This window comes from Centroberyx affinis, unplaced genomic scaffold, assembly GCF_046629955.1.
Source record: "Centroberyx affinis isolate AG114_WGS23_722 - 3 ecotype Tasmania unplaced genomic scaffold, CSIRO-AGI_Caff_v1 ptg002868l_1, whole genome shotgun sequence".
NCBI classification, from domain to species: Eukaryota; Metazoa; Chordata; class Actinopteri; order Beryciformes; family Berycidae; genus Centroberyx; species Centroberyx affinis.
In genome coordinates this window covers 63,881-87,873 of record NW_027281002.1, presented here as the reverse complement: position 1 = coordinate 87,873, position 23,993 = coordinate 63,881, and the positions used below count along the sequence as shown (strand labels likewise).

The window sequence follows — 23,993 nt, the reverse complement described above, 5'->3', positions numbered from 1 at the left end:
ATATTTTTTTTTTTACACATATTTTAAGCCTTTCTTTACTCATTGTCTGTCAGCAGTTTTGTTGACTTTGTCAGTATGTCTATGCTTACAATAACACTTTGATCTATCGATACTTTTAATTTTAACAAGTGCCATCAGTCATTGTGAGCTCTGATATTGTGTGGCTGATGCTTAAATGATGATGCTGATGCTTAGCAATCAGTACTTAAAATGACTTGACATTTTTTTGGTTAATCCAAACATTTTTACCTTTTCAAACTGATGTAAATCTCAGAAACTATAGCCATTGTAATAATAAGAATAAATTGTAAGTTAGATGACAATGGGGAATATGGAGTTTTGAAGAAAATAAAGCTAGCAATAATATTAATACTAATTCTAAAAAATGGGTGATTGTTGGCCTTATGGTGATCTCTAATTGGAGTTCATAATCTACCCACCTATCTTTTTGCCACTACCTCACTGTCTGCCACCGACTCAGAGATCAATGACATCATTAGAGCTTTTTACCTTATAAGGGCAGCAGTAATAAAACCCATGTCTCACTGTTATGGGATATAACAGTTCTACTTTGAGGATGTGTGTGTGTGTCTGTATGGAGAGGATAGACTGTGTGCGAGCTTGTGCCTGTGCACGTGCGTGTGTGTATGTGTGTGTGTGTGTTTGTGTAGAGGATATACTATGGGTGTGGGTGGGTGGTTGTGTGTATGTGTGTGTGCAGAGGGTAAACACTGTGTATTTGTATAGAGAATGTACTCTGTGTGAGATGAGGTCTTTTACAACAGAGGGTGTAGTATAGAGCTGTAATGGGTTTTATGATGTAGATTAATAACCATAACAATAAAAACCACACAGGAGCTGCACTTAAGAAATTATTGTCTGATATGGGGTCTATAGCACACACACACACACACACACAAGACGATAATGAAAACCACACAAGAGTAGCACTGTGACGTATTGGCTGAAAGGATGTCTCTACTGGACATTAAACACACAAGTTGGCATCTTTTTACACACACACATACACACAAATATACATTGGCTTTTCACACACACACGCACACACACACCGACTAGTGATGAAAGAGTGGTTGTGCTGACTAATGCTCGTAGCTATATTATGTGTGTAGTGTTTATCTTAACCATTGTCTGCTCTGTGGGTTTATGACAAATAGTCTGCGTTGTGTGCTTGTGTGTGTTCATAAGTCAGTTAACACAACAAAGTTTGATAGTTATGGTGTATGTGTGTGTTTGTGTGCGCTAGTCAGTTATGTGTCTGTGGAGAGTGGAGAGGGTGTGTGTGTGTGTTTGTGTGTCTGATCTCATCAGATCCCTGTACAGAGAAGCAGATGGCGGTGATTGTTTTGGCACACAAAAAAAACAACAACAGACAACAAAACTATCACATCTCCACACTGCTGGGATAACTGACTTTATAATGACTCGCACACATACACAATGTACACTCTGCTCACGCACATATTCAAAAAACTACCATACCTCCTCGCTGCCGGAGTAACTGACTTGATAATTAGTAACACACACACACACACACACACACACACACACACACACACACACACACACACACGCACACACACGCACACACACACACGCACACAGCCTCAGTGGGCAGTGGGCGCTGTGCTGTGCAAGTACCAGACCTGAGGTGTTTGTTTGATGTGAGATTTATTAAATCTATCACACATTTGGAATAACCTCCAGACACATCACTTGCAATATGTCATATCAAGCACCCCATGTACTTTTTCAAATATTAATTATGCTTTCACACACTATTTTTCCAGGTCTGCCTGGTATAATTCAGTAAAGCCCAGTAAAAAGGCAGTATAAAGGAGGTATTATAGGGTATTGCTTTGGCATTGCAGTCAATGTGTTTGCATCACCAATTTCACAAAAAATAGAAAAGAGATACCAAATCTCCATTTCTTAGATCAGTGGATATATCTTAAAACACATGTTGAAAGCCTACATGCAACTCACAATTATAAAGGCTGACACAAAAAGTCAAAGACTTATTTCCATTGTGGTCTTAAAAACATTAAAAACAACACTCACTAGATTACAGTGACTCAAAATAGGCATTGTTAATAACCTGTCTTTCAGTATTTTTCCTCATCCTACCTAAACAAGAAAAAAGCAAGCACAATATAAAATTACGACAGCACAATACTGTGAGAATAACAAATTTCTGTATTGGCATTCAGTCAAACAACTACTTTCTGACCTTTGACTTAAAGAGGATGGTGTTATGGGTCCGCTTATTGTCAAGAGGTCTAGTGGGTTGCAGCCTGGAGCTTCTCCATAGGCTAAGAATGATAAATGGATGTTATGGACTTAATGCAGGTTTCCTAAGGGGTCATGAAATTTCTGGAATGTCACTGAATTTTAAGACCTCCATCCCCGATAAGGAGTGAGATTTATTCTGTAGTGATGCTAACAGTTCAAAGGCAGAAAATGTACAATCCACCTACGAAAATCATCATGGGTACTGCCTTAGTCACCTTTTCTGCCTTTTCTAAATTGTTCTCTACAAAGTTATACTTCTATGTGAAACTTCGGAAGAGTTTTGAATAAACCACCATACCTTTGCAAGGGAAAGTTGATGAACATTACCTAATATTCAATTTTTCACAGACTAAATGGGAGACAGACATTGTGGTATCAAGTGTGTTTTTTAGCTTTAACTGGAATCATCCAAATAGATAAAGTTAATTCTATGTATAGCAGAGCTGTCCGTTTCAAAGCAGACAATGTCCACTTATGTGTAGGGGATATTCCCCTGGATCCTGTCACATTTTTCAATATTGGGAAAATCTCTTTTGTTTTGTTTCCGGGAGACAATAGTTAATGTTCTCATGGAGATCAAACCTCCCTACAACTTGGACTGAACATATTTGAATGGTGAAATGAAATGTTTTCCCCTTTTCCCCCTTAAGTGTGTTATTTAGAGGCACTTTAACAGTATTTGTTGAGGGAGGGGAGAAAGCTGTACATTTCATATTCTTTCGGGATTCAAACTGCCTGTCTTCTGGCCACAAACTCCCTTCTCAAACCCCCCAGTCTACCACCACTCCTACGCACTAAAACCCACAACAAAAATCTATTCATGCCAAGCACTGCAGAAAATCATTAGTGCTGGAAACATCCTCAGTGTCCTATTAGCAACTTTGGAACAACCACTTCTTGAAGCCTCATCTGAAAATAACTCAATAGAAAATATGTTTTATTGTTACCTCTGCCTTTCTCAAACAAACATGGAATATGTGATTTTAACAATTTGATGGTTGGCATAATAGTGTAACATGTCTCTGATGTTGGTGTGTCTCCAAAATGGGTCTAGAAATATGTGACTACTGTGCTGAGTTTGGTTGTGTATATGGCAGCACTGCTAATGCTGGGAGTGTTGGCTAGTGACGGCTTGTGTACACTCTGTGTCTTCTCAGCAGCCTGTGATATGTGGATGACCACCACACCCCATAACATGACACTAGACTGCTAATGAACAGCAGCACTTAATGAAGCACACTGCTCAGATGCACCCAGGGGATTACAGATTACAGATTGGAACTAGATTACTGCAATCTGATTACAAGAAATTTATGATCATAATCGGTAATGGCTACTGAACAAAAAGCCCTCCTCAGTAATCACCCACTGAGCAAAAGACGTGATTTCAACGTCTCTTCTATGCTTTAGCTCTCATATAGCCCAGGATCATTACGGCTATGTATAGACCTATTTTAGACCAAGCAGTAAATACATTATTACAATGAATAAACATCTGTAAATACCAAAAATATGCACCAGAGAAGTCCTGTAGACTAGCCTACAAGATAATTATCTGAGCACAAGAAGTAATTTCAACATTGCGTCTATGCGTAGCTCTCATATAGCCCAGGATAATTTTGTCTATGTATAGACATCTAATAAACTTTCACTTTTCAACCCCATTTGAACTTAATTTAGCCTAGACGGCTATGGGCCATTTAGACGTGTTTTAAACGTCTAATCAACGTAAAATTGCTCAGTGGGCAGATTGACGTCACGTTTCAAAATATAGGTAATTACATGTTGGATGGATACATGCCGTCTTTGAGATTGTGGTCATAAATGCCATTTTGAACCATTTCAAAGGATTGTGGTTGTAAATGATGAGGATAACATTTAAATTAGACTGTAAATTGGAACAAACTTTCTATTTCACTTAATATAGACTTTGGAAGGACGGTAATCCAAAAGTAACCAAAAGTAACCGGATTACAATACTGATTACAATATGAAGCAGGTAACCAGTAGTCTGTTTATAACCCTGTCCACCCAGGGAGTTGGATTAATGTCACACTGGTCTTCACAATGTGTCTGGCTGTTTTATGGCCAATGGGTACAAAATATACTCAGGTCAGAGGATTAGTTGGTCTCTTCAGGCAATTAGAACTAAGGGTTTTTAAACTTTTTCATCTTGGGAGCCAAACCAGGAATTTGACCCAGGCTGATTAAAACCCTCATCTACTCTTAATGTACAGGGATTTAGCAGCAATAGGCCAGCACCCCATTTTTGCTCCAGATCCATAAATTAGGAGGTCAGGGTTTCAGGCTTTGCTTGGCATTCTTTTAATTTTCTCTATATGCAAATGGACTGTAATTATGCCAAATGACAGTTTATATATTATTGATCCCCTCCATAACATAATGAGCTTATTAGATAAATAGAGCAATTGAAGACTGTTGGAATGTGCCCTGTTTTTTAATTTATTTACTTTTTTATTTAATTGTGAGCTAGAACCCAAACTGTGTTGTGGACCCCTAAGACTAGAAAAGCAATATGTTTCAATGAGCATGGGTCCTCTTCTCCCACCCCTCCCCCCACACACACCGGGACAGTTCTGGATGTAGAGAAATGGGATTTTGCTTACCTCGCCATTGGATCTTCAAATCCAGATTTGGAACCAATTTACAGAGCAGCACCTCTGGAGCTGGTTGGGATCCAGTGTCTTGCTCAAAGACGGCAGGGTTAATGCTTGCCAACACAGGGGTTTGAACCTGGTTCCTCCAGTTGAAGGACAGTCTTATCTAGGGCTGCAACTAATGATTATTTTCATTGTCGATTAATCTGTCGATTATTTTCTCGATTGATCGATTAGTTGTTTGGTCTATAAAATGTCAGAAAATGGCAAAAAATGTGGATCAGTGTTTCCCAAAGCCCAAGATGACGTCCTCAAATGTCTTGTTTTGTCCACAACCCAAAGATATTCAGTTTACTGTCATAGAGGAGTAAAGAAACCAGAAAATATTCACATTTAAGAAGCTGGAATCAGAGAATTTTGACTTATTTTTCTTAAAAAATTACTCAAACCGATTAATCGATTATCAAAATAGTTGCTGATTAATTTAATAGTTGACAACTAATCGATTAATCGATTAATCGTTGCAGCTCTAGTCTTATCAGCTCAACACCATCGTGCCACTCTAAAGTCAAGCCGCCTGAACAGCTACTGTGTTCTGTTGCCTGTGAAATACTGTTCTATGGACTCACTGTTGCTTCTCTCTCTCTCTCTCTCTCTCTCTCTCTCTCTCTCTCTCTCTCTCTCTCTCTCTCTCTGTATCGCCAGGTCTTCCATTACTACAGACCAACTTTAGACTTGGTTCAGTTGGTTACTCTGTCAGACCTGCCCAGCTTCCTGCTGTCCAGCACCCAGTTTGAACTGTATCCTTATTCTTAAATTTGTGTGTGTGTACACACACACTTGGAAAGGGAAAGGGAAGTGAAGTCATATTTGCCTCCATCCGCATTGAAATGGACCCGGCAATTGCCCTGTGGGCTGTTGTTATGGGGTGCTGTTGTTGTGGCATCCTTCAGTTCTCCTGTCTCAAAAGGAGGTTGGTAACTCCTTTTAATATCGTATTGTTCCTTCACTTGTAACTATAGAGGTCTGTCTGGGAAGTCATTGAAAGCTACGCTACTGTTGGACCAGCTCAGATCACTGCAAGGAAAGGTAACAGCACCAATGCTAGGTTCAGGGATTTTTTTTCCAAGTTCAAATATTGAAAAACATTTGGCTCATAAGGTTATAATTTCCAACTAAGTAAGAGACTGGCAATTTAGTAAATGATTTGCATTTGTATTTGCCTTTTTGAGTAAATTAATTGATTCTCAGTCAGATGTACACATGGAACTTGACTGGAAGTTTCAAGTAGTAGATTTGATAAAGATCAATAGTTAGTATGATTGCTTGATGGATTTTGTGTGTGTGTGTGTGTGTGTGTATCCTGCAGGTAGGAGCGTTGTTCTGCCTGTCCTGTATAATCACCCCCATAGCCCAGCCTCCAGCCAGCCAACTCGGCTCGCAGCGCTGGAGAGAGTCTCTGGCCAGGAGACCCAAGTCACTGCCTGGTAAGACACTTATTCTGGTCCTCAGCCTTAACTTAGGCCCGTGTTAAATGGGTGACCATTTGGCAACAATGGAGCCATCATATTGATCCAATCCAGAAATTAATAAAGATACAGTGCCTCTGTTGACAAATTTACAGGTTAGCAGATATTTGCAGTAAGGAGCATAACTATCGTTGGCAAATTGTTATATGATTGTTGGTTATAGTTCTTGAGGAAATGGCCAGCTTAACTTTTTTTCCAACTCTTCACAAGTTAAACCTGTCCGAATGAATTACACATGAGGTAGGATTCAAGGTTTGAATCGTCTATGAATCATTAATGAGGTTTCAGGGCAAAAATACCATTGAAAGTATCATAAAATGATGCTGATAATAGGATTATGGGTATAAAAAATTGGATAGAAAATGGAAAGTCTTGTTTTCCTCCTTCAAAACAAGGCTTTTGTGATTTGCTCCATAAAAGCTGAAAAATGCCCGGCCTGAATCAATTTATATGGTTAAAAAAGTGCATTTCCTAGCCGCTGTGGATTAACTCTTTACTTCCCACTGTCCCTCCTGGCTCTGTCCTACAGTGCCTGAGGTGGAGGTGAAAGGTGAGAGCGCCCACTTCTTCCTGTTGGTCCAGGGCTCAGAGGACACTGAGAGAGGAGCCTGCAGGGTCAGGATGTTACACTCAGCCAATCAGATCAATGGAGCAGCTGCCATGGCAACAGTCACTGGGTTGTTGAGAGAGAAGTCTCTGTCATCATCAGGTACATTGTGTTGTTTCTGTGTTTGCTATGTTAGCTGCAATGAATTACAATGTCAGTGTGTATGAGTTGGTGTCACTTTGATTTGCTACACTGTAAACCCTTGAATCTCAGCATCTTTGGCCTGTGTGTGTGTGTCTGTGTGTGTGTGAGAGAGAGAAAGAGATATATGATGACCTCCAAGCAAATACCTTTATCTAAGTCCCCTTCTCCCGACGTTGTACTTTTTTATCAAGTTTCCAGAACACACCATTATTTTATCGACATTTGGAGGTTTAGGAATTTCCAGCGGTCATTCTTTGTCTGCCAAATCCTGAATTGTTAAAAAAAAAAACGTCCTCCAAGCGTCCTGTTCTCAGCTCCTCAGCTAGATTGGAATGGAAGCCCTCCCAGCTTCATTGACAGAAGTGTTCTGTCTAGCTGGTGTCCTTGTACATCAAGCTAGCTATGTTACCAAAGCTGATAGGCTCCCATGCTACCGGCCATCCTGACTCCAAACACTTCTTTTTTTAGGGCTCTCTCTGTCTCTCTCTCTCTGTCTCTCTCTCTCTCTCTCTCTCTCTCACTCTCACTCTCTCTCTCTCGCTCTCACTCTCTGTCTCTCTCTGTCTGCCCCCCTCTCTTTCCCGCTCTCCTCTGTTCTCTTACAGTACTGTAGAAGTTTTGTATTCCATTTTCATTGCCAATCAGAACAATATGTTCTGTTTAGGAATGCCTCCTTGTTACCAAAATAGGAACCGTCTTCGATGTACAGGAGACAGGAGTGAGAGGGAGGTGGATGCTGGAGGGACTGAGGGACGGGAGCTGAAGAGAAGGAATGGAGTGAATGTATGGGTCGATGGGGGAGGACTGGATGGATGGTTGGATAAAAAGGAGGAGGAGGGCAGGGAACAAATGTACCTCTAGATATGAGTGAATAGATGGATGGATGTGTGGATCATGCCACACAATCCACTGTTGTTTATGTTTTTCCCTAAACTAAAAGCTTCTCTGACAAAGTCCTTGTATGTTCTTGGGCTTTCTACGACATTCAAGAAACCAACTGTGGTGTTTCCTCCAGAGAGTTCCTGCTCGTTAGCATTTTACGCAACCTTCAGGAGACATTTTAAAATACTTTTAAAAGCAGAGCAAGACTATAAAAGGTGCCCCAACTGCTGTAATGACACTGCAGAGCTTTCACTAATAATAAAAGTCACACACCTGAGGGTGTTTTGCACCAGCTAAACAAAAGCATGAAATATTCAATATGTTTTTGTATCTTGTACTTGCATAAGATTTCTGGGCGAGTTTCAAGTGTCTTTTCCCCATGTAGTGGTTATGAATAGAATTCATTAGCCTTATGTTTCCTGCCAAAAGCGCCAGTATTGCAGCAGTGAGCTCAAGTTAATCTTTTTTGTTGTTGACTCATCTACAGTGTGATATGAATTTTAGATCAGAATATTAATTTAAGGAAAATTTTAGGCAATAGAAAATTAGCTTTTGTCAGCCATGTTGAAGCAATGACAATGGCAAAAATAGCGACTTAAGCTCATTGTCCCAATACTTTCACTATGGATTGTATGGGGCGTCAGGGAGTGGTGGCTACTAAGATCTAAGGTCAAACTTCTACTCTAAAGAATACGCAAATAAGGTGGTGTAAAAGAGAATAGAATATTATCCTATCATACTCTGGATGTCTAGGAGAAAATGATCTAATCATACTCTGGATGTCTGTTTAACCCATTCCCTTCCTCTACCCATCCAGGAAGAAATGTTGGCAACAGTCTCCGCCCCCTGCCCTGTTTCCAAGGAGACGGCCTGCTGAAGAGAGAGAGGAGGGTGACCCAGGTCCAGACACTGGTACTCAAAGAATGTCTCAGTAAGTACCGTATTTAAAGACCCCATGAAATGGACAACAAAGCACAGTTCATGACATGTGGTTTTGGCAAAAACGAAGTGAAAGTGGGAGTTATACAAGTTGAACATACGTGGGCAATGCGGCAACACTGGCCAAATGTTTAACAGCAGTAAATTATTACATTCTGTTGTAGTCAAACAGATTTTTTCACCATTTGTGTTGTCATTTACAGGGATCATTGTGCTTTTCTAATTACTAGCATGCTAAGGTATGATAAAAAACAACTTACAGAGCTTTATACACACATTTTCTTAAAGACAAGCCCCCCAGCACAGCACCTTGAACTCACAAGATATGTTAATGAAAATGTTATGCCCCCAAGCAGGATGAGGAAGCATTTGAGTAGAGAATGATGAGAAAAGATTATAGGCTGTTAAGAGAGCAGATTTCTCACAGACATAATTCTTGTGAAATTCTTTACCTGTCTTATCTCTGTGGAGTACCTCATGGTTAGGGACAAGACTTGACAATTGAAAAAAGTAATTTTTCACTTCATGTGGACTTTAACAGAGACACACACTCGCACACATTCTCACACACCTGCGGGACTTGCCTACTGCAGGGGCAGCCAGGGGTTCAGCACTCATTTACATGATGGGGAGTATTTAAGAGGAATATGATGGCCTCGGTATGTAGCTAACCCGTTCCTGACCCCTAAGATGGCTGCTGGCTTAGACTTGCATGACACTCCTCTTTAATTAGCCCTTCTTTTCACATCATCTCCACGTTATCCAGTCTGACACTACCGTCCCTGGGAGTTGTATTCAATCCTAATATTTAATCTGAGTCCTCGTGGTTTGGCGAGCAAAGGCGCATACCATATTACTTGCAATGTCATGGGCTTGAAAACATCTCACGCTCTTTGTTGTATCGCTCATCTCTTTTCTTCCCATTCCTTCCATATTTTCTGTCACTGTATACTATATAAAAAAAGCAGAAAACAACCACTAAATACTTTAAAATGTCAATTAATGATCTTAAATAATGCAATAATTTTGAAATAAATTAATTTACTTGAAAGTAGACAACCAAGACCAACAGTGCTCTTGCACTTTAGTTTCAGACTGTACATGTCAGTTTTACTCTCTTACCCAGAGGTGGAAAAACTGCCTGTTATTTGATAGGAGTCCTCAGTAGAGGCACTACAATATAAATTCAATTTAGATCAACTGTCACTAAGATACAGGCTGAGAAACAGCCAAGTTAATAGAGGAGACCATGATGTGAACTCTTGACTTGATGAACTGTAGGGGCCATTTGGAGCCTCCTGAACTGTCGTCACTTTGAACTCTCATCTCTCTCTACCCTTCAGCGCATGCTCGAGCGTAAGGCAGCAGCCAGAAAGGTTCTGTAGGCATATCATTATTTTACAGTGGCACATGATGTACCCTAGGCAGTCAAAGATAGTTAAACAGTAGTGGAGTGGAGCCAGATTAAAGAAAGTGGAGTGAAATTCTTCAGCAGGGACTTGAGGAAAAGCAATGAGGCTTTTCTTTGAAATGACAATGAGTGGAATGAAGAGACCTGACAGACCACAGACCTTAATGAAATGCAACGGACTACATCCTGACTTGGCATTAAAATGGGAATAGGCATGTCCTCATAAGATGCAAAAGTTGGAAGCATTGTGGCAAAGTATACCTCATTACCTCATCAACTGTGTGTACTGTATGTGTGTGCGCATGCAGTCATAGGTCTGTCAACTGTCCGTCTTACAGGCTCTGGTGTGTGCACTGTATGTGTGTCAAGGGTTTGATTTTGATTGATTTTGATTCTCAGAATTTCAAGTTTTCTGCATGTCTAGCTCCCATCCATTTCTAATGTAGTGTCCAATTATCCTCTGTTTTCATTGTCCCCATCACACCCATGTGTTGCTCTCTGCTTGTTGATAAACATCATGAAAAATACTAATGAGCCATATTTTACAACGTGCTACAACAGCTACACCATGAACTTAAGATAACGCAAATAAAATGATGTTGCTTTTTTCAACAAAAATGCTACCAGACTGAAATGTATTAGGAGAGTAGTGAACATTCAGTTTAATTGAGCTCTTTTACATTAAAAGATATTTGGCCATATTTTTGCTTTTAGAGAAAGACTATAAATATTCCCCACCTTTCATCATTACGTCTGCCTCCCTTTGCCTCCTGAGCCTCACCTCAAATTGTCCAGAGAGTTTACTGTTTTGACATTTTGGTGTTTGGTGTTGTCACTGATGGGAAATCTGTGTGTGGAGATGACAAATTGAAACTTAAGAGATAAATACACTTGCTCCTAAACACCAGCAAGTTAGTGCTCTGTTGAGAGAAACTGGATTTACCAACAGTGGCTGAACTTGCTGCAAAACTATCTCTTCAATGCCTCCATCCCCACCAGCCACTAAGAAGAAATTTAGGTCAGTATTGAAGTCCTCAAAATTCAAAAGTTATCTCCGGCTGCCATTTGGGGCTGGCAACGTGTGAAGTTGCCTTGTGCAGCTGGATGGAACTGAAACCAAAACTAATTAAAGGAATACACTGAGGTTTTGGGGAGATTGGACTGCCCGTTAAGTGATGAGAACATAGACACCAAAATCATCCATCACTTAACATGTAAGTTGACCAGTGAGCCAATCTCCCAAAAACTTGGTGTATTCCTTTAACATTTAACTGAAAAGACAAAAACTAAAATCTAAATCAAAAATGACTTCCAAAATTAAAACCAGGTGTGTTTGTGTGTCAAGGGCGGCGAGTAGAAGCATCAACCCCAGCCACAATACCAGTCAATGACCTGAAGGTCCTTCTGAGCCTGGCCAGGGAGCAATACCTGAAGATGACTGATTCCAGTCTGCCCTCTGCTGCCCCCTCTCTGAATAAGGACCAAAAGAACACAGCCTCCAAGACCTCAGGTAGGTGCCTCAGGTCTACGAGAGAGAGAAACAGGCGCAAACGGTATGCTTACAGTGGAAATTTGTCAATGGTCTGGTTTTCTTTTTCATTTAAACAGAGTAAAACATGCCCCATCCTACCATACACATGCATACACACACACACGCGCACACACACACACACACACACACACACACACACACACACACACACACACACACACACACACACACACACACACACACACACACACACACACACACACACACACACATTGTGAAGGAATACCACTTGTATGTAAGTACACATAATTGCAAAATTGCACGCTGAGACTAGCACTATGAGATAACAACAACTAATCATCTGGTGCCCGTTAAGAACAGCCAGTGCTTAATTTGTAAATAATGAAGTCCCAGAACACCAAGGGGGTAGTGATCCTGTACTGTAAGCCTAGCAGCCTAAATATCTGAACGTCTATATGACATTAGACTGAGGGAGCTCTGACTATATGAAACTGGGGGCAAATAAAAAGGATTTGGTTATTGTATGCATTATGTTCATGTTGTCCAAAATGACGGGATTTACAAACCTATATTGGCCTTCAAGTAGTCATCCCATATCAAGATATAACTGCACAACATAAAAATGCAGCTAGAACTTAATGCACACTCAGCTGGACCGCACTGGAATATTTAAAATTCACATACTAAGCTGTGGGGCTTAGCCATGCGCATCAAGCAATTCTCATGTTATAAATGCTATGACATTAACTGCCAACTGCCAATTATTTATTTTACTCTGCACATGTGCAATTTCCCATATGTTTAACTGTGGGACTTACAGGTCTGTACACCAACAAAAATGTGTGCTTACCTTGTCTAAGTTTCCAAAATGGTCTGCACCACAGCCATGTCCTCCTATGTATTTTGCATTTTACGTTTTTCTGTGGCAGTTCTATGTCCTTTAGCAATCCAAGACCTCACATCAGAGACAGGGTTCAATTTGGTAAACAGCAAGTTTCAGAAAGACAAGTGATGATATGGTGGAGATGTGAATGGACGCACAGTTTGAGGTGCAAATCAGGTTCATCTGCGAAAAATCCACGCTCACACTCCGCACTGGAGATGGGAATGTTGTACAGATGGGAACAGCTGCTGCAGTCCGTGAGGAATGGCTTTTGCATTTGTGTCTCTGTACTCCCTAAAGGCCTGAATGACTGTCAGTGGGAAACTGCTGGCAGAGTGCTCCAGTCTCGGTTTCTCCATATAATGCTCCTGCATCCTCAGGCCAGTTTTGTGCATAAAGCACCTTCAACTTATCAGTGAACCTGCTCTATCCAGTTTTGTCAGATCCGTGTCCTCCTTCAACATGCCATGCTCCATGTTCCTAACCAAACACCAGGAAAACTCCTCTTGTTGAGAGTTCTGTTGCTGAATGTGTCGTCTTGGCCGCACCGATAAAACACCTTAATTTCCCTGGAGATGACCCTGTGCACCCCTGTTACATTCTCTCTTCTGAAGCTCAAGTAAAAGTTCACATAAATCTTCCAATGCATCATATATGGTGCCTAGGTTATTTACAAACACATTGCAAGGCCGCTGTAGGTTTGTTTAGTAAAGCTATCGTGGGAGGGATCCTCTGCTGCTGTTATAAAATGCTTATAATGGGCTGAGTAGTTTTTCCACACAGCCTCCACTGTTGATGCTACCCATCTGCACTCACTAAGCTCCATTCCATTTTTGTTTGAGGAGCTGTAAAGCACATACAGCTTGTCCATCAGCATTTTAAAATGATTGATAGCTCCCACCTCTTTTATCACATCACCTACAGCGAGCTCCAGCCTATAGGCTGAGCAGTACCAAACAAAAATATTAGGGGAATCCTGCTACTACAATCCTACTGCTACTCCACTCTTGCTACTCGACTCCCCAACCATGCCTGACACATCATCGCACATTTTTCCAAAGAGGGTTTTGGAGAGAAAGTCCTTGTTCAGCTTTATGCACTCCAGTGCAGATAATAGATTATGCACAATTCCCTCAGCAGTTAGGTCATCCAGCTCCACAAAATCAACAAAAAGATTTGCAGGCATGTCCATATCAGCCAACTAAAGCTTGACGTACACCATTGCGGCACTCTTTTTATTTATACTAGTAGACTCATGTAGTATTAAGCTTTTGGGATCGCAATGTACTATTCTTCCAAACAATTCATTCTTCATTTCAGATGAAATATATTTATATTTTAGCAAGCTACGTTTGAATGAAAAATTCTCCCCATATCAATTCAGTTTAGCTCCTGACAATCAATCTCTTGTTGAAGCCCTATACGGGCTGATTACATTTTGCCTCTTTGTATGCTGTTCTAAAAACGCTGCTTGCAGTGGTTATCTGCTCAGACTTACTATCAACTATAGCCTGTGAGAGAGTGTTCTCTTTCCCTTATCAAGGATGCCTGCTGCTGCTAAGTGGGTCTTGGTTTGGGCATGTCCAAAAACTTTTTTTCTGAGGGCCCTTTGCTGTTTTTGAAAAATCTGAAGCAGTGGTGGTTACTATGGTTACACATCCCCGTCCTCTCTGGGCCCAAACATCCTATCTTCTTACACTGTTGTGGGCCTAATTCAGCAAAACGATGATGAATTAATTAATTAATTTGACATTTCATAAATGTGCCCACTTGATAACCCCAGTGACATACCTGTACTCGCACACTCAACCATGTAACACTTAGATTTGGTGGCTGGTGAATGGTGCTACCTGTCTGATGGTCCTCTAGATTTATGACTGCATAACCTGATGTCCTCTATAGGCATCATTGTGGGTTGGTGCATCATTCTTTCGATATCTGAATTAGGCTTCTGTATGAATGCTCACTTATTACATTGCAGACAAAAAGAAAAACTTCATGCCACTAGAGGTGCTGGATCCACACAAAACGGTACTGTAATGCAGGTGGTCCAAAACTGAGACGTGCCAGATCCTGCTGGAACACAATTTCCAAATTAAGCACTGAGAACAGCTGTTACCAAATTCTGACAGACTAAGCTTGGTTGTATTTTGCCCTTGTCATTGTAGGGTTTAAGAGCGTTTCGTCCCAGCATTCTGATTGGCCAGAGAGGAGTGTCCTCCACAACATAGAGAACCTGCAGAGGAGACAACAGAAGAAGAGGTAAATTGGATTTACTCGGGTAGTATAGTTGTAGTTATAAGCTTTAAGTTTGACCTATTGTTTGTTCCTGGCTCGACACGCTGTCCCCTGGGTACTGAAGACCCCCTGCAGAACTAGACATCTGAGAACACCTCTGTGTATTGCTAATCTATCTGTTCTGTATCTTTTGTCTCTTAGGTTTGGACTTTTGTCAGGTCCCGGCTCCAGTGACAGCCTGCTGGGTCCTAAAGACAGTCAAAAGGCTTCCTCTGCTCTCCTAGACGCCAGAGAACTTCTAAAACACTTCACATCTGACGGCATGCCTACCATGGAGCTACAGCCACTGGCTATCCACAGAGGGTAGGTTCAGTCATCTTTCCTGGCTCCATGGTGAGTAGCACCTTGACATCAGAGATCGCCTGTCCATCTTCAAGATGTATTTATATATGTAAGGTGATAGGAGGCTAGCTTACCCCTTTTAGTTACAGTGAAGCTTACACATCCATATATTGTAAATGTAGTTTATTTTTTACAAGGACAGATAGAACAGGGATCCAGGGAGACTTGGACACAGAAAGGAAAAAAGATAGGCAATCGCACAGGCAGACATAAACAGACATAAAGAGACAGACATATAAACAAATAGAGGCAGTCAAATGGGCAGACGGGAACACAGACAGACATCTTGATTGTTAGATAGAAAAGACAGCAATAGACTGAAAACAGCAGACACTTTTATACACAAAGACAGACATGAATCAAGACAAATAGCTCAGTACAGAAAGATATATATACCCAGGCTGACAAAAGGACGTACACACGGATAGAGAGACAGACATGGCATCTGTATGGGCTTTATGATTTTGTTTTCGAGACGTTCCAGAGTGAGAATCACAGTTGATGAGCCCATAACGAGGATTTGATTATGTTCATTAGCCTACTACAGTGAGCTCACAGTCTTTTTAGGAAAAACATATTGACTTGAATAGAATCCACAGTATTTGTAGAAGAAAATGCATTATTCTAGAGCAGAACAGTCATTAATTAATGGTAATAATGGTTCTGTCAGGGTAAAGTGTGCCTGTTTGAATTAGTGAAATTTGTCTTACTTCATGACGAGGAGAGGAGAAATTGATAAGCAAAACAAAATCATGTGTTTGACCAATTGACTGATTCTTCAATGTGAATCTCTCTCTCTCCCACTCACTCTCTCTTTCCAGAGGTAATAATGCGTTTCAGTTGTCACCAGACTTGTCTCCCAGGAAAGTCAGCCAGCTGCCCTTCAGCAAGGCCTCAGCCTCCCACTACCATGGCTTAGAGTAAGTGTCTCCAAACTATGCACAGCCCATTCAAGTACTTGCAGAATACAGCTAACTGGAATTTTACAGTTTGGTGACCGCGTAGACAGACAATTATGTAAAATTTAACATCATTAACTACATAACAGGCTAACAAGAATATAAAATGGATATTTAGATTTGGTTCACCGACAATGTAAAATTACATGGTTTGGATGGGAATCTGCGAACTGAGGATGGGTGTGTACAACTGCTGGTGTGTTTTTTCTGCTTGAATATGATTTACATCCACTTGAACTTTTTCATTTGGGTTCTGGGGACCCCTGGCTTAAGTCCATGCTTAACAAAATGCGCTTTTCAGGCCACACCATTTGTCTTCCTTTGTCCTGCTAAGCATCCTTTTTCCGTTTACTTCGCATGTTAAGCCATGATCTTCTGACAGATGTCCCCATGTCAATGTGGGTGCTTTTCAGGAGGCTTAAGTTGAATTCTTTGTAGCTTCTGGCTAGACAACCAGTGTGAATCTGGACTGTGGCCAGGACCCTTGTCGGTCTCCATTACTTCTTTATTATTTATTTATTTTTGTTAATTTTTTTTTGTCCTCATCATATTATTTGTTTGTCCAGGTTCTGCCTGGACAACCAGCGGGCCTTGGACCGGGACCAGGCGTTTGTACGGCTCCAGTCTCGTCTGATTCGTTACGAGACCCAAACCACCTGTTCCAGGGAGCCCTGTCCCCTCCCCTTTGCCCTCAGCCCCGCCCCCTCACCTGCTGTGATGTCAGAACCAGGAAGTGTGCCTGACGGAGAGACGCTGCAGAATGCTGATGTGGCACGCCTTAAACGCAGGTCCTGGGACACGGACCTCACAGGAGGATATCCTCGCAAGAGGTAGATGTATTGTGTATGTGTATTGTGTGTTTGTGTGTTCTTCGGTGTGTTTCTCTTGTATTTCTATTTTTGAGGTCCAAATGTTTAAAGGATGAGAAAAGTGCTCCAAATAAAGACATTTTATCATTTCTGAACATAAAAGGGTTCTTTAAGGTTAGGGTTAAAAAATTGGAGGGGTTAAGAGGGAGTAAGTAAGTCGAATAAATGTCTACACACTGTTGGGCATGGAGGGATAGAGAGCAATTATCATAATTCATGAAAGGAATAACCTTGAGAGAATTGAATGTGTGTATTAATTTATGTACCAAGTTCAGCACTATTTATGAGAGGTCCAGAGGTTCTCACTAATATGGTACAATTACCAGAAATAGACAAGTGAGGATGTCTTCAAAATGGAAAAAGGTTATTTTAAAGTTAGGGTAAAATTTAGTGGAGAAAGAACATACATTTTATCTTTCCTTATCATTGGTTTGCATTCTTGGCATTAAATCCAGCTCATTCAAGGTGGGTGTCAGACGAGGATGCACCGGATGTTCGTGAGATTCATAGACAGGATATCAAGGTGCAGCCAAGATCTGGAGAGGCAGTACAGTGACGGGGGAACAAATCAGTAGCCCCGACGTCCAGGACGTTCATATTTTCAGCTGGGACAACCACATTTCATCAAAGCCCGATGGACTACCACTGTTCCCTGTCTCACACACACACACACACACACACACACACACACACACACACACACACACACACACAAACCTCTCCCGTCCAATTTCTTTCAAGCGCATTATTACAGTGACACACAATGAAAAACTTTGTCTCGATTTGTTCTCCAGGCAGTCATTTGTAAATCTCCTGATGAAGTAGTTTTTGATTGGCTGCTGCAGTAATGTAATCATTGTATCAGACTGTGGTGGTAAAGAGGGAGCTGAGCCACAAAGCAAATGTCTTGATTTACTGGTCTGTCTTTGTTTTGACCCTCACCTGTGGTCACTGGAGGGACTACAGTACATCATCTTCTGGGGAAAAGGACGTCTGGGCTGCTCTGCTTGCCCTGTTGCCACTGTGACCTTGACCCAGATTAGTGGCAAGAACATGGATGGATGTATGGGGGGTCTTGTGTTTGTGGTTGACATGGCATGTTGTCATTTTATAGTCAGTAATCCCTAACTGTGTGCCTGTGTCTTTATCTGTATGTCTGTGTGATCCAGACTTGCGAAGTCAGAGAGCAGCGACTCTCTCTGCTCCCAGAGCAGCGGCAGCAGCGGGACACACCCCTCTGTGAGATCACTGCGACAGCAGCCAATCAGATCCCAGTCCACCTCCTCTGCCACTTCCTCTTCCTCTTTAGCCACAAGACGGACAACCTCAGGTAAGACAAAGACTGAACCTTAGATGGGAAGGGGCTAGTTTTCTGACTCAAGGGTGGGAGTTAGGTCCACTATTTCTACACGATATTGTAACAAGTCTCCTCGGTCACTGGTATTCATGGTTGGAGGCAGGCCTACAGGCTGCTGTGGTGCTTCCACCAAATCAGTTTTCACACCTAAATGTGATAATTATAAATATTAGTCAGCTAGATCGAGTAAACCCTACTTATTAGTTGATTTACACTCAGAATCCACTAAAACGTACAGACAGTGTCAAGAGAATCGTGTAGAATTGGTAAAACGCATGATCTTTGAGCATGGATCTATCATTGCTGCACTGCTTCCTGCATCTTAGAGACGGCCGTCCTCCTGGGATTTTCGTGCACTGATTAACACATTTGCACACCAAGGCCAAATTTTCGTGCAAAAACCCACATGTGGACCTTTACAAGAAGAGATTTCATATATTCTTATTAGAACTCGCCACTGCTGCGAAACCTGCGTGCGTCAGAATTTTTTTTTAACTTGAACCTTGAACTTGGCAATGTTTTGAACTGTTGTCAGTGGAACATCTTCTGGTAACTTGACATTGACATGACGTTACTGTTTAGGTTTGGTGAATCCTGCTGCTGCTGAAAAACCTAACCCCCCACAGCAGAGGACTCATCATGGCCAAACAGAGGACAAATCTGCCAAGGAATCACGCTCCCAGAAACACCACAGGGTAAGTGTGTGTGCGTGTGTGTGTGTGTGTGCGTGTGTGTGTGCGTGTGCGTGTGCGTGTGCGTGTGCGTGTGCGTGTGCGTGTGCGTGTGTGTGTGTGTGTGTGTGTAAAGGAGGGGCAGGGCATTTTAATCCCCTGCATCCATTCCCAATGATTTTCAATGACACGCTGTAATAGTTTGCTACACTACTTTATTCCTGTCTTTTCTTGAAAGGAACATGATATTTTTTCTGTTTTTATTTGCTGGGCACTTGACACATCCTGGGCAAAAAGTAAAGCACATTATTTTAAGACACTATGAAGCAGAAATCAGAGCTTAGTGCATGGTGTTTTACTCTGATTAAAAAGCAAATAAAGGTGGTAATTATGAGTTGAAGTATGTCATGTTGATGAAACCAACTCATGACAGTCAAAATATTAGTGCAGATGTCGAGTACGCCACCCTTCACAGTGTTTACAGGAAGAATGGAGAATAGTGATGTTGGGCTGTTTTGTGAGTCAGTTTGCTGTAGTTTTTTTGTTCTTTTTTTTTTTTTTTTTGGTTCTTTATCATCTTCTTTGATTACCTTATGATTCAGAACATCTCTTAACGCAAAGAATATTTTCCCTTCATGTAATCTTTAACCCAAAAAAAAAACATTAGTCACATTTATCGCTGAATTGCAAACACTGATGACAGATAAGGGATTAGTTCCCATTGATTACAATACGGAATGCTAACATGGTAGCAGGACATGAGTTAACTTTTACATATCACTTTTAGATACGCACGTAAACACACACACACACACACCCTGTGCATATACTGTACATTTCTTCACAGAGATCAGACCACTGGGTCAGGGGCAGAAAAGCGTATGCTGGGAGCTTTGGCAGGGATAGTGGCCATGTAGTAATACTGCATTTCACCCTCCATCAAGTTACTGATTTACATTAAGATCAAATTATTTTCCATGTGTCCAGTTCCACATATATGATAATGACCAAGCAGACTCTGAAAACAAGGCGCTGTTTTATCCCCCTTTCACCACCAACGCTACAAACACACTCTGTCTCTCTCCTACCAACGAAAACCTGACAAGTTCCGCAACAGCTTCCAACAAAGATGAATGTTTTTTCTTGTTTTTTTTCATGTGTGAATTGTAATGTCTGTGATGCATCATAACAATGTGGCAGAAGCACTGTAAGAACTATAGATTATCTTATCACCTGCTTCCCGCCTCCACCACACACACACACTTTTCTCTCATCGTTTACGTATATGTGCACACACACACACACACAGACACATACATGGACACATGTGCACACACACACACACACTCACACACCTGCGCACCCTTTCCTCCGTCCCACATACAACTCACAATCTGCATCCCGACCTTGAGTTGCTCTGATTTCTGATTACTATGCAAACAGGCTTATCATCCAAACACAAGTTTAGGAAAGAACAGTTGGCCCTATTCAAAAGTAATGATAGCAGTTTATTCAGGACAGAGATTAAAAGCTGCCGTTCTACTCCTCTTGAGACTGAATGGCACCGATGATTCCTCATAATAATTTATGATGTTTCCTCAGAACAATCAATGTGACGAGATTAAAAGCAGATCTATTTATTTCAGAAGTGTGTTTTCCCTGTCGACGCTCAAGCGGTAAAATATTTGTATGTCTGTTTTTTGCCTCAGAGCGTACATGATGAATGTAAAGGCATTTTTGTGCAAGGATGTCCCACAAATTCAAGACATTATGACTTTCCTTCATTTGAAAAGGGGGCCATGTTAGGGTTAGTTTTAGAATAGGGCTAGGTTAGGGTTTGGTGGTTAGGGAATGAGAAGAAGTGGATCTAATGTTTTCACAAGTGTGTGTGTGTGTGTCTGTTTCTCTCTTCATCTGTTTGTGTGTGTCTTCAGATGCTGAAGGAGGTAGTAGCTAAAACACTGAAGCACCACGGGATCACTGCCGAGCATAAATGCTTCGAAGCCTGCAGCCAAAGACTGTTTGAAATCTCTAAATTCTACCTCAAGGTTAGTCTTTTAACTGCCCACACACTGTCAGTTCTGTTCTTTTTCTGACAATCAAATTGCCTTTATTTATGCTTATATGCATCCAGGGCTCGCAGTTTTGACCAATTCTTGTATATTTACAGCATGGTAAATCCTCCCTTGAAACATAACCAGGATGGCAATAAATTGGCACAACTTGACTGCAATTAATAGACAGATCGAAGAACTTAGAACTTAAAACTCCTTTGCTATTTTTTCCAATACCCACATTTTCCACGAATACACACAAAGTCATTTCAAATCGCCTTGTAGTTTTCCTGGTAAGTCCAAATCAGGTGCTTTTATTTGATAGAATATACTCACAGAAAAACTGAAATTGTGGAGAAATTGCTCTAAATTACAAGTAACACAAAACGTAGCGGTATAGTACAAATGATAATAGTACAAATGATATACAGGAGTTAGACCTTATATACACTTTTCTTTTTTTTCTTGTGTTCTGGAATGCAGTTGTCTTGAAATGTGTTCTTTGTTCAGCACATACTTCTTCATTTGAATAAAGTGTAAAGCCCTTTTTTTTACCTTCCAATGTCAAATGAGTGATTCTCTTCCTGTGCTGTTTGATCCCAGGATCTGAAGACATCTCGGGGTCTGCATGAGGAGATGAAGAAGGCAGCCAGCAGCAACGCTAAACAGGTAATGCCACCCAACAGTTAAGCACATACCTACAGTATACGGCAGTGGGGTTGGGGACCCCCCAGGGGGTTGCAAGTTAATTCTGGTGGATTGAGAGATGATTAATGGGATAGAAAAAAAAAATCTGATTTTCTCTAATTTTTGCTTTTTTTCTTGTGAAAGTCTGGATAGTTTTAAGCCTCTAGGCCTCCTCTGATAATTATTCAAATGAAATGACCTTAAAAGGGAAAATCATTCTTTGGTCGAACTGTTCACCACTCTGCATATTCACAGCTGTGACGGGGGGTCATGAGTGGGCATTGCTTCGTTTTAGGGGGTCATGAGCCAAAAGAACTACTGCAGTACGCAGTCAAAAAATCAGCATCATATAGAGATGGTGGATTCTTACTGGTGGATTAGAAAAAATGATGAAACATCTAGTCATAAATAGTTAGCAGACACCAGGAAGTGAGCGCTGACTTTAGATCTAACATACTGCTGTGAAAGTGTGCTTTAAAGCTTGAGATCCACTGTTGTATGCTACAAGGCTGAACTAAACCCTACTAAAATGATGTTCTTTTTATGTTTTTCCTTTTATTGTAGGTCATTGACTGGGTGCTGGAGAAGGCATCAAAGAAATGAAGGAGGAGGACCCAAACAGAAAGTGAATAGTGTGTCGATTTTGATTTACCAAGTCTTATAAAACCACAGAAAGCTGGTCCATAACTGTAGCAGCTCAGTGAGTCTGGATGCTGCATGTCATTTGCATTTGTCTAAAAGGAAACTTTTCTCTTCCTTGTTCATCATCTTGTTCTTTCAAACCTCTTGTTTTTTAGTTTCATAGGTAAAGGAGAGATACACGTTAAAACGGTACGTCTTGTGTTACATTTCACCACAACTTGCATTATAAAGGGATTTCTTACTAATGCATAATGTGCTGAAGGATGACTCAGGATGTGTTGTGAACGCAGATGTGTCGAAATCCTCATCCTCTTTAAGCCTTCCTGATTAATTTTGAATCATTACACTAAGCTTGTTTTAATGAACTTAATCCTTTATTTAATTCTATTTGTTTCTTTTACTGAGGAGATCACACAGAGGCGAACCATTTTTGGGCTGTATTATATGTTTTTTTGAACTTGCTTATGCAGACTTGTGTTTGCGTGTGCATCCACCCTGACATCCTCCCAATTGTTCCACATAGAGCCATGAAACGTAAAACATAGTGTTCAGTGGAGCTGTGGCACAAATCCGTGTAGCACACTCTGCTCTGGCTGTAGTCAATGAGACACTACAAGGGCTTAGATGTTGGCGGCCACACAGCAGGCCGCAGTCATATCATTAGCTCGTTATTGTGGTTTTTAAACATCATTTTAAATCCTTCCCAATATTTCACTTAACTTGTTCATTTTGTTTCTGAAAGCTGTAATATTTTTTTTAAGGCTTTATGATTGTGTATATTTTATTGTCATCTTTATGTTTCACGTTTTAACTGTTTGTAACACAATAAAGTGTTTTTGGATCTTATTTTTGTGCACAGTATAACTCTCTGCCTACCAGCTTGGCCGGTTGGTGGTGCGAGAAATCTAACGTGTGTGTGTGTGTTTGGGGAAGAGATATGTGAGAATGAGTGAGTGTGACCATGTGTGTGTTGTCTCTGAGAAATATGTATTAGATATAACTGAAACAGATAACTGTTTCCAGTGGTTGATAGCTTTTACTCAGACAGTGAAAACAAAGCTACAAGAAGTGCAGCACATTGTACAGTGACAGTCAGAAACCTCCTGTTTGTTCTAGTTTGTCCTTGGAACAGACTGATAAGGAACTCTGCTAAGACTTCTGGAGCCTCGTGACGAGACGTGACACTCAGAGCCGTTGATGGAGACAGTTGCACTGTTGGCGCCATGTTGATGCCTCTTCTTTAGAGCAAAGAGATGCTGGCTACAGATAGGTACC

General features: G+C 41.0%; 1 protein-coding gene across 1 annotated transcript in view; it reads left to right on the top strand.

Annotated features, from left to right (window-relative positions):
* Positions 1–23,517, top strand: part of mtbp (MDM2 binding protein) — a 36,744-nt gene extending 13,227 nt beyond the window's left edge. Inside the window, exons 9-23 of the mRNA XM_071536387.1 lie at positions 5,637–5,731; positions 5,954–6,020; positions 6,301–6,418; positions 6,990–7,169; positions 8,911–9,024; positions 11,789–11,953; positions 15,008–15,101; positions 15,279–15,440; positions 16,301–16,399; positions 17,005–17,268; positions 18,477–18,637; positions 19,247–19,359; positions 21,270–21,383; positions 21,993–22,058; positions 22,641–23,517. Of these exons, the coding sequence (XP_071392488.1) occupies positions 5,637–5,731; positions 5,954–6,020; positions 6,301–6,418; positions 6,990–7,169; positions 8,911–9,024; positions 11,789–11,953; positions 15,008–15,101; positions 15,279–15,440; positions 16,301–16,399; positions 17,005–17,268; positions 18,477–18,637; positions 19,247–19,359; positions 21,270–21,383; positions 21,993–22,058; positions 22,641–22,679 (1,851 nt within the window). The 3' untranslated portion in view covers positions 22,680–23,517. The remainder of the gene's footprint in view (positions 1–5,636; positions 5,732–5,953; positions 6,021–6,300; positions 6,419–6,989; positions 7,170–8,910; positions 9,025–11,788; positions 11,954–15,007; positions 15,102–15,278; positions 15,441–16,300; positions 16,400–17,004; positions 17,269–18,476; positions 18,638–19,246; positions 19,360–21,269; positions 21,384–21,992; positions 22,059–22,640) is intronic.
* The last annotated feature ends 476 nt before the right edge of the window (positions 23,518–23,993 follow it).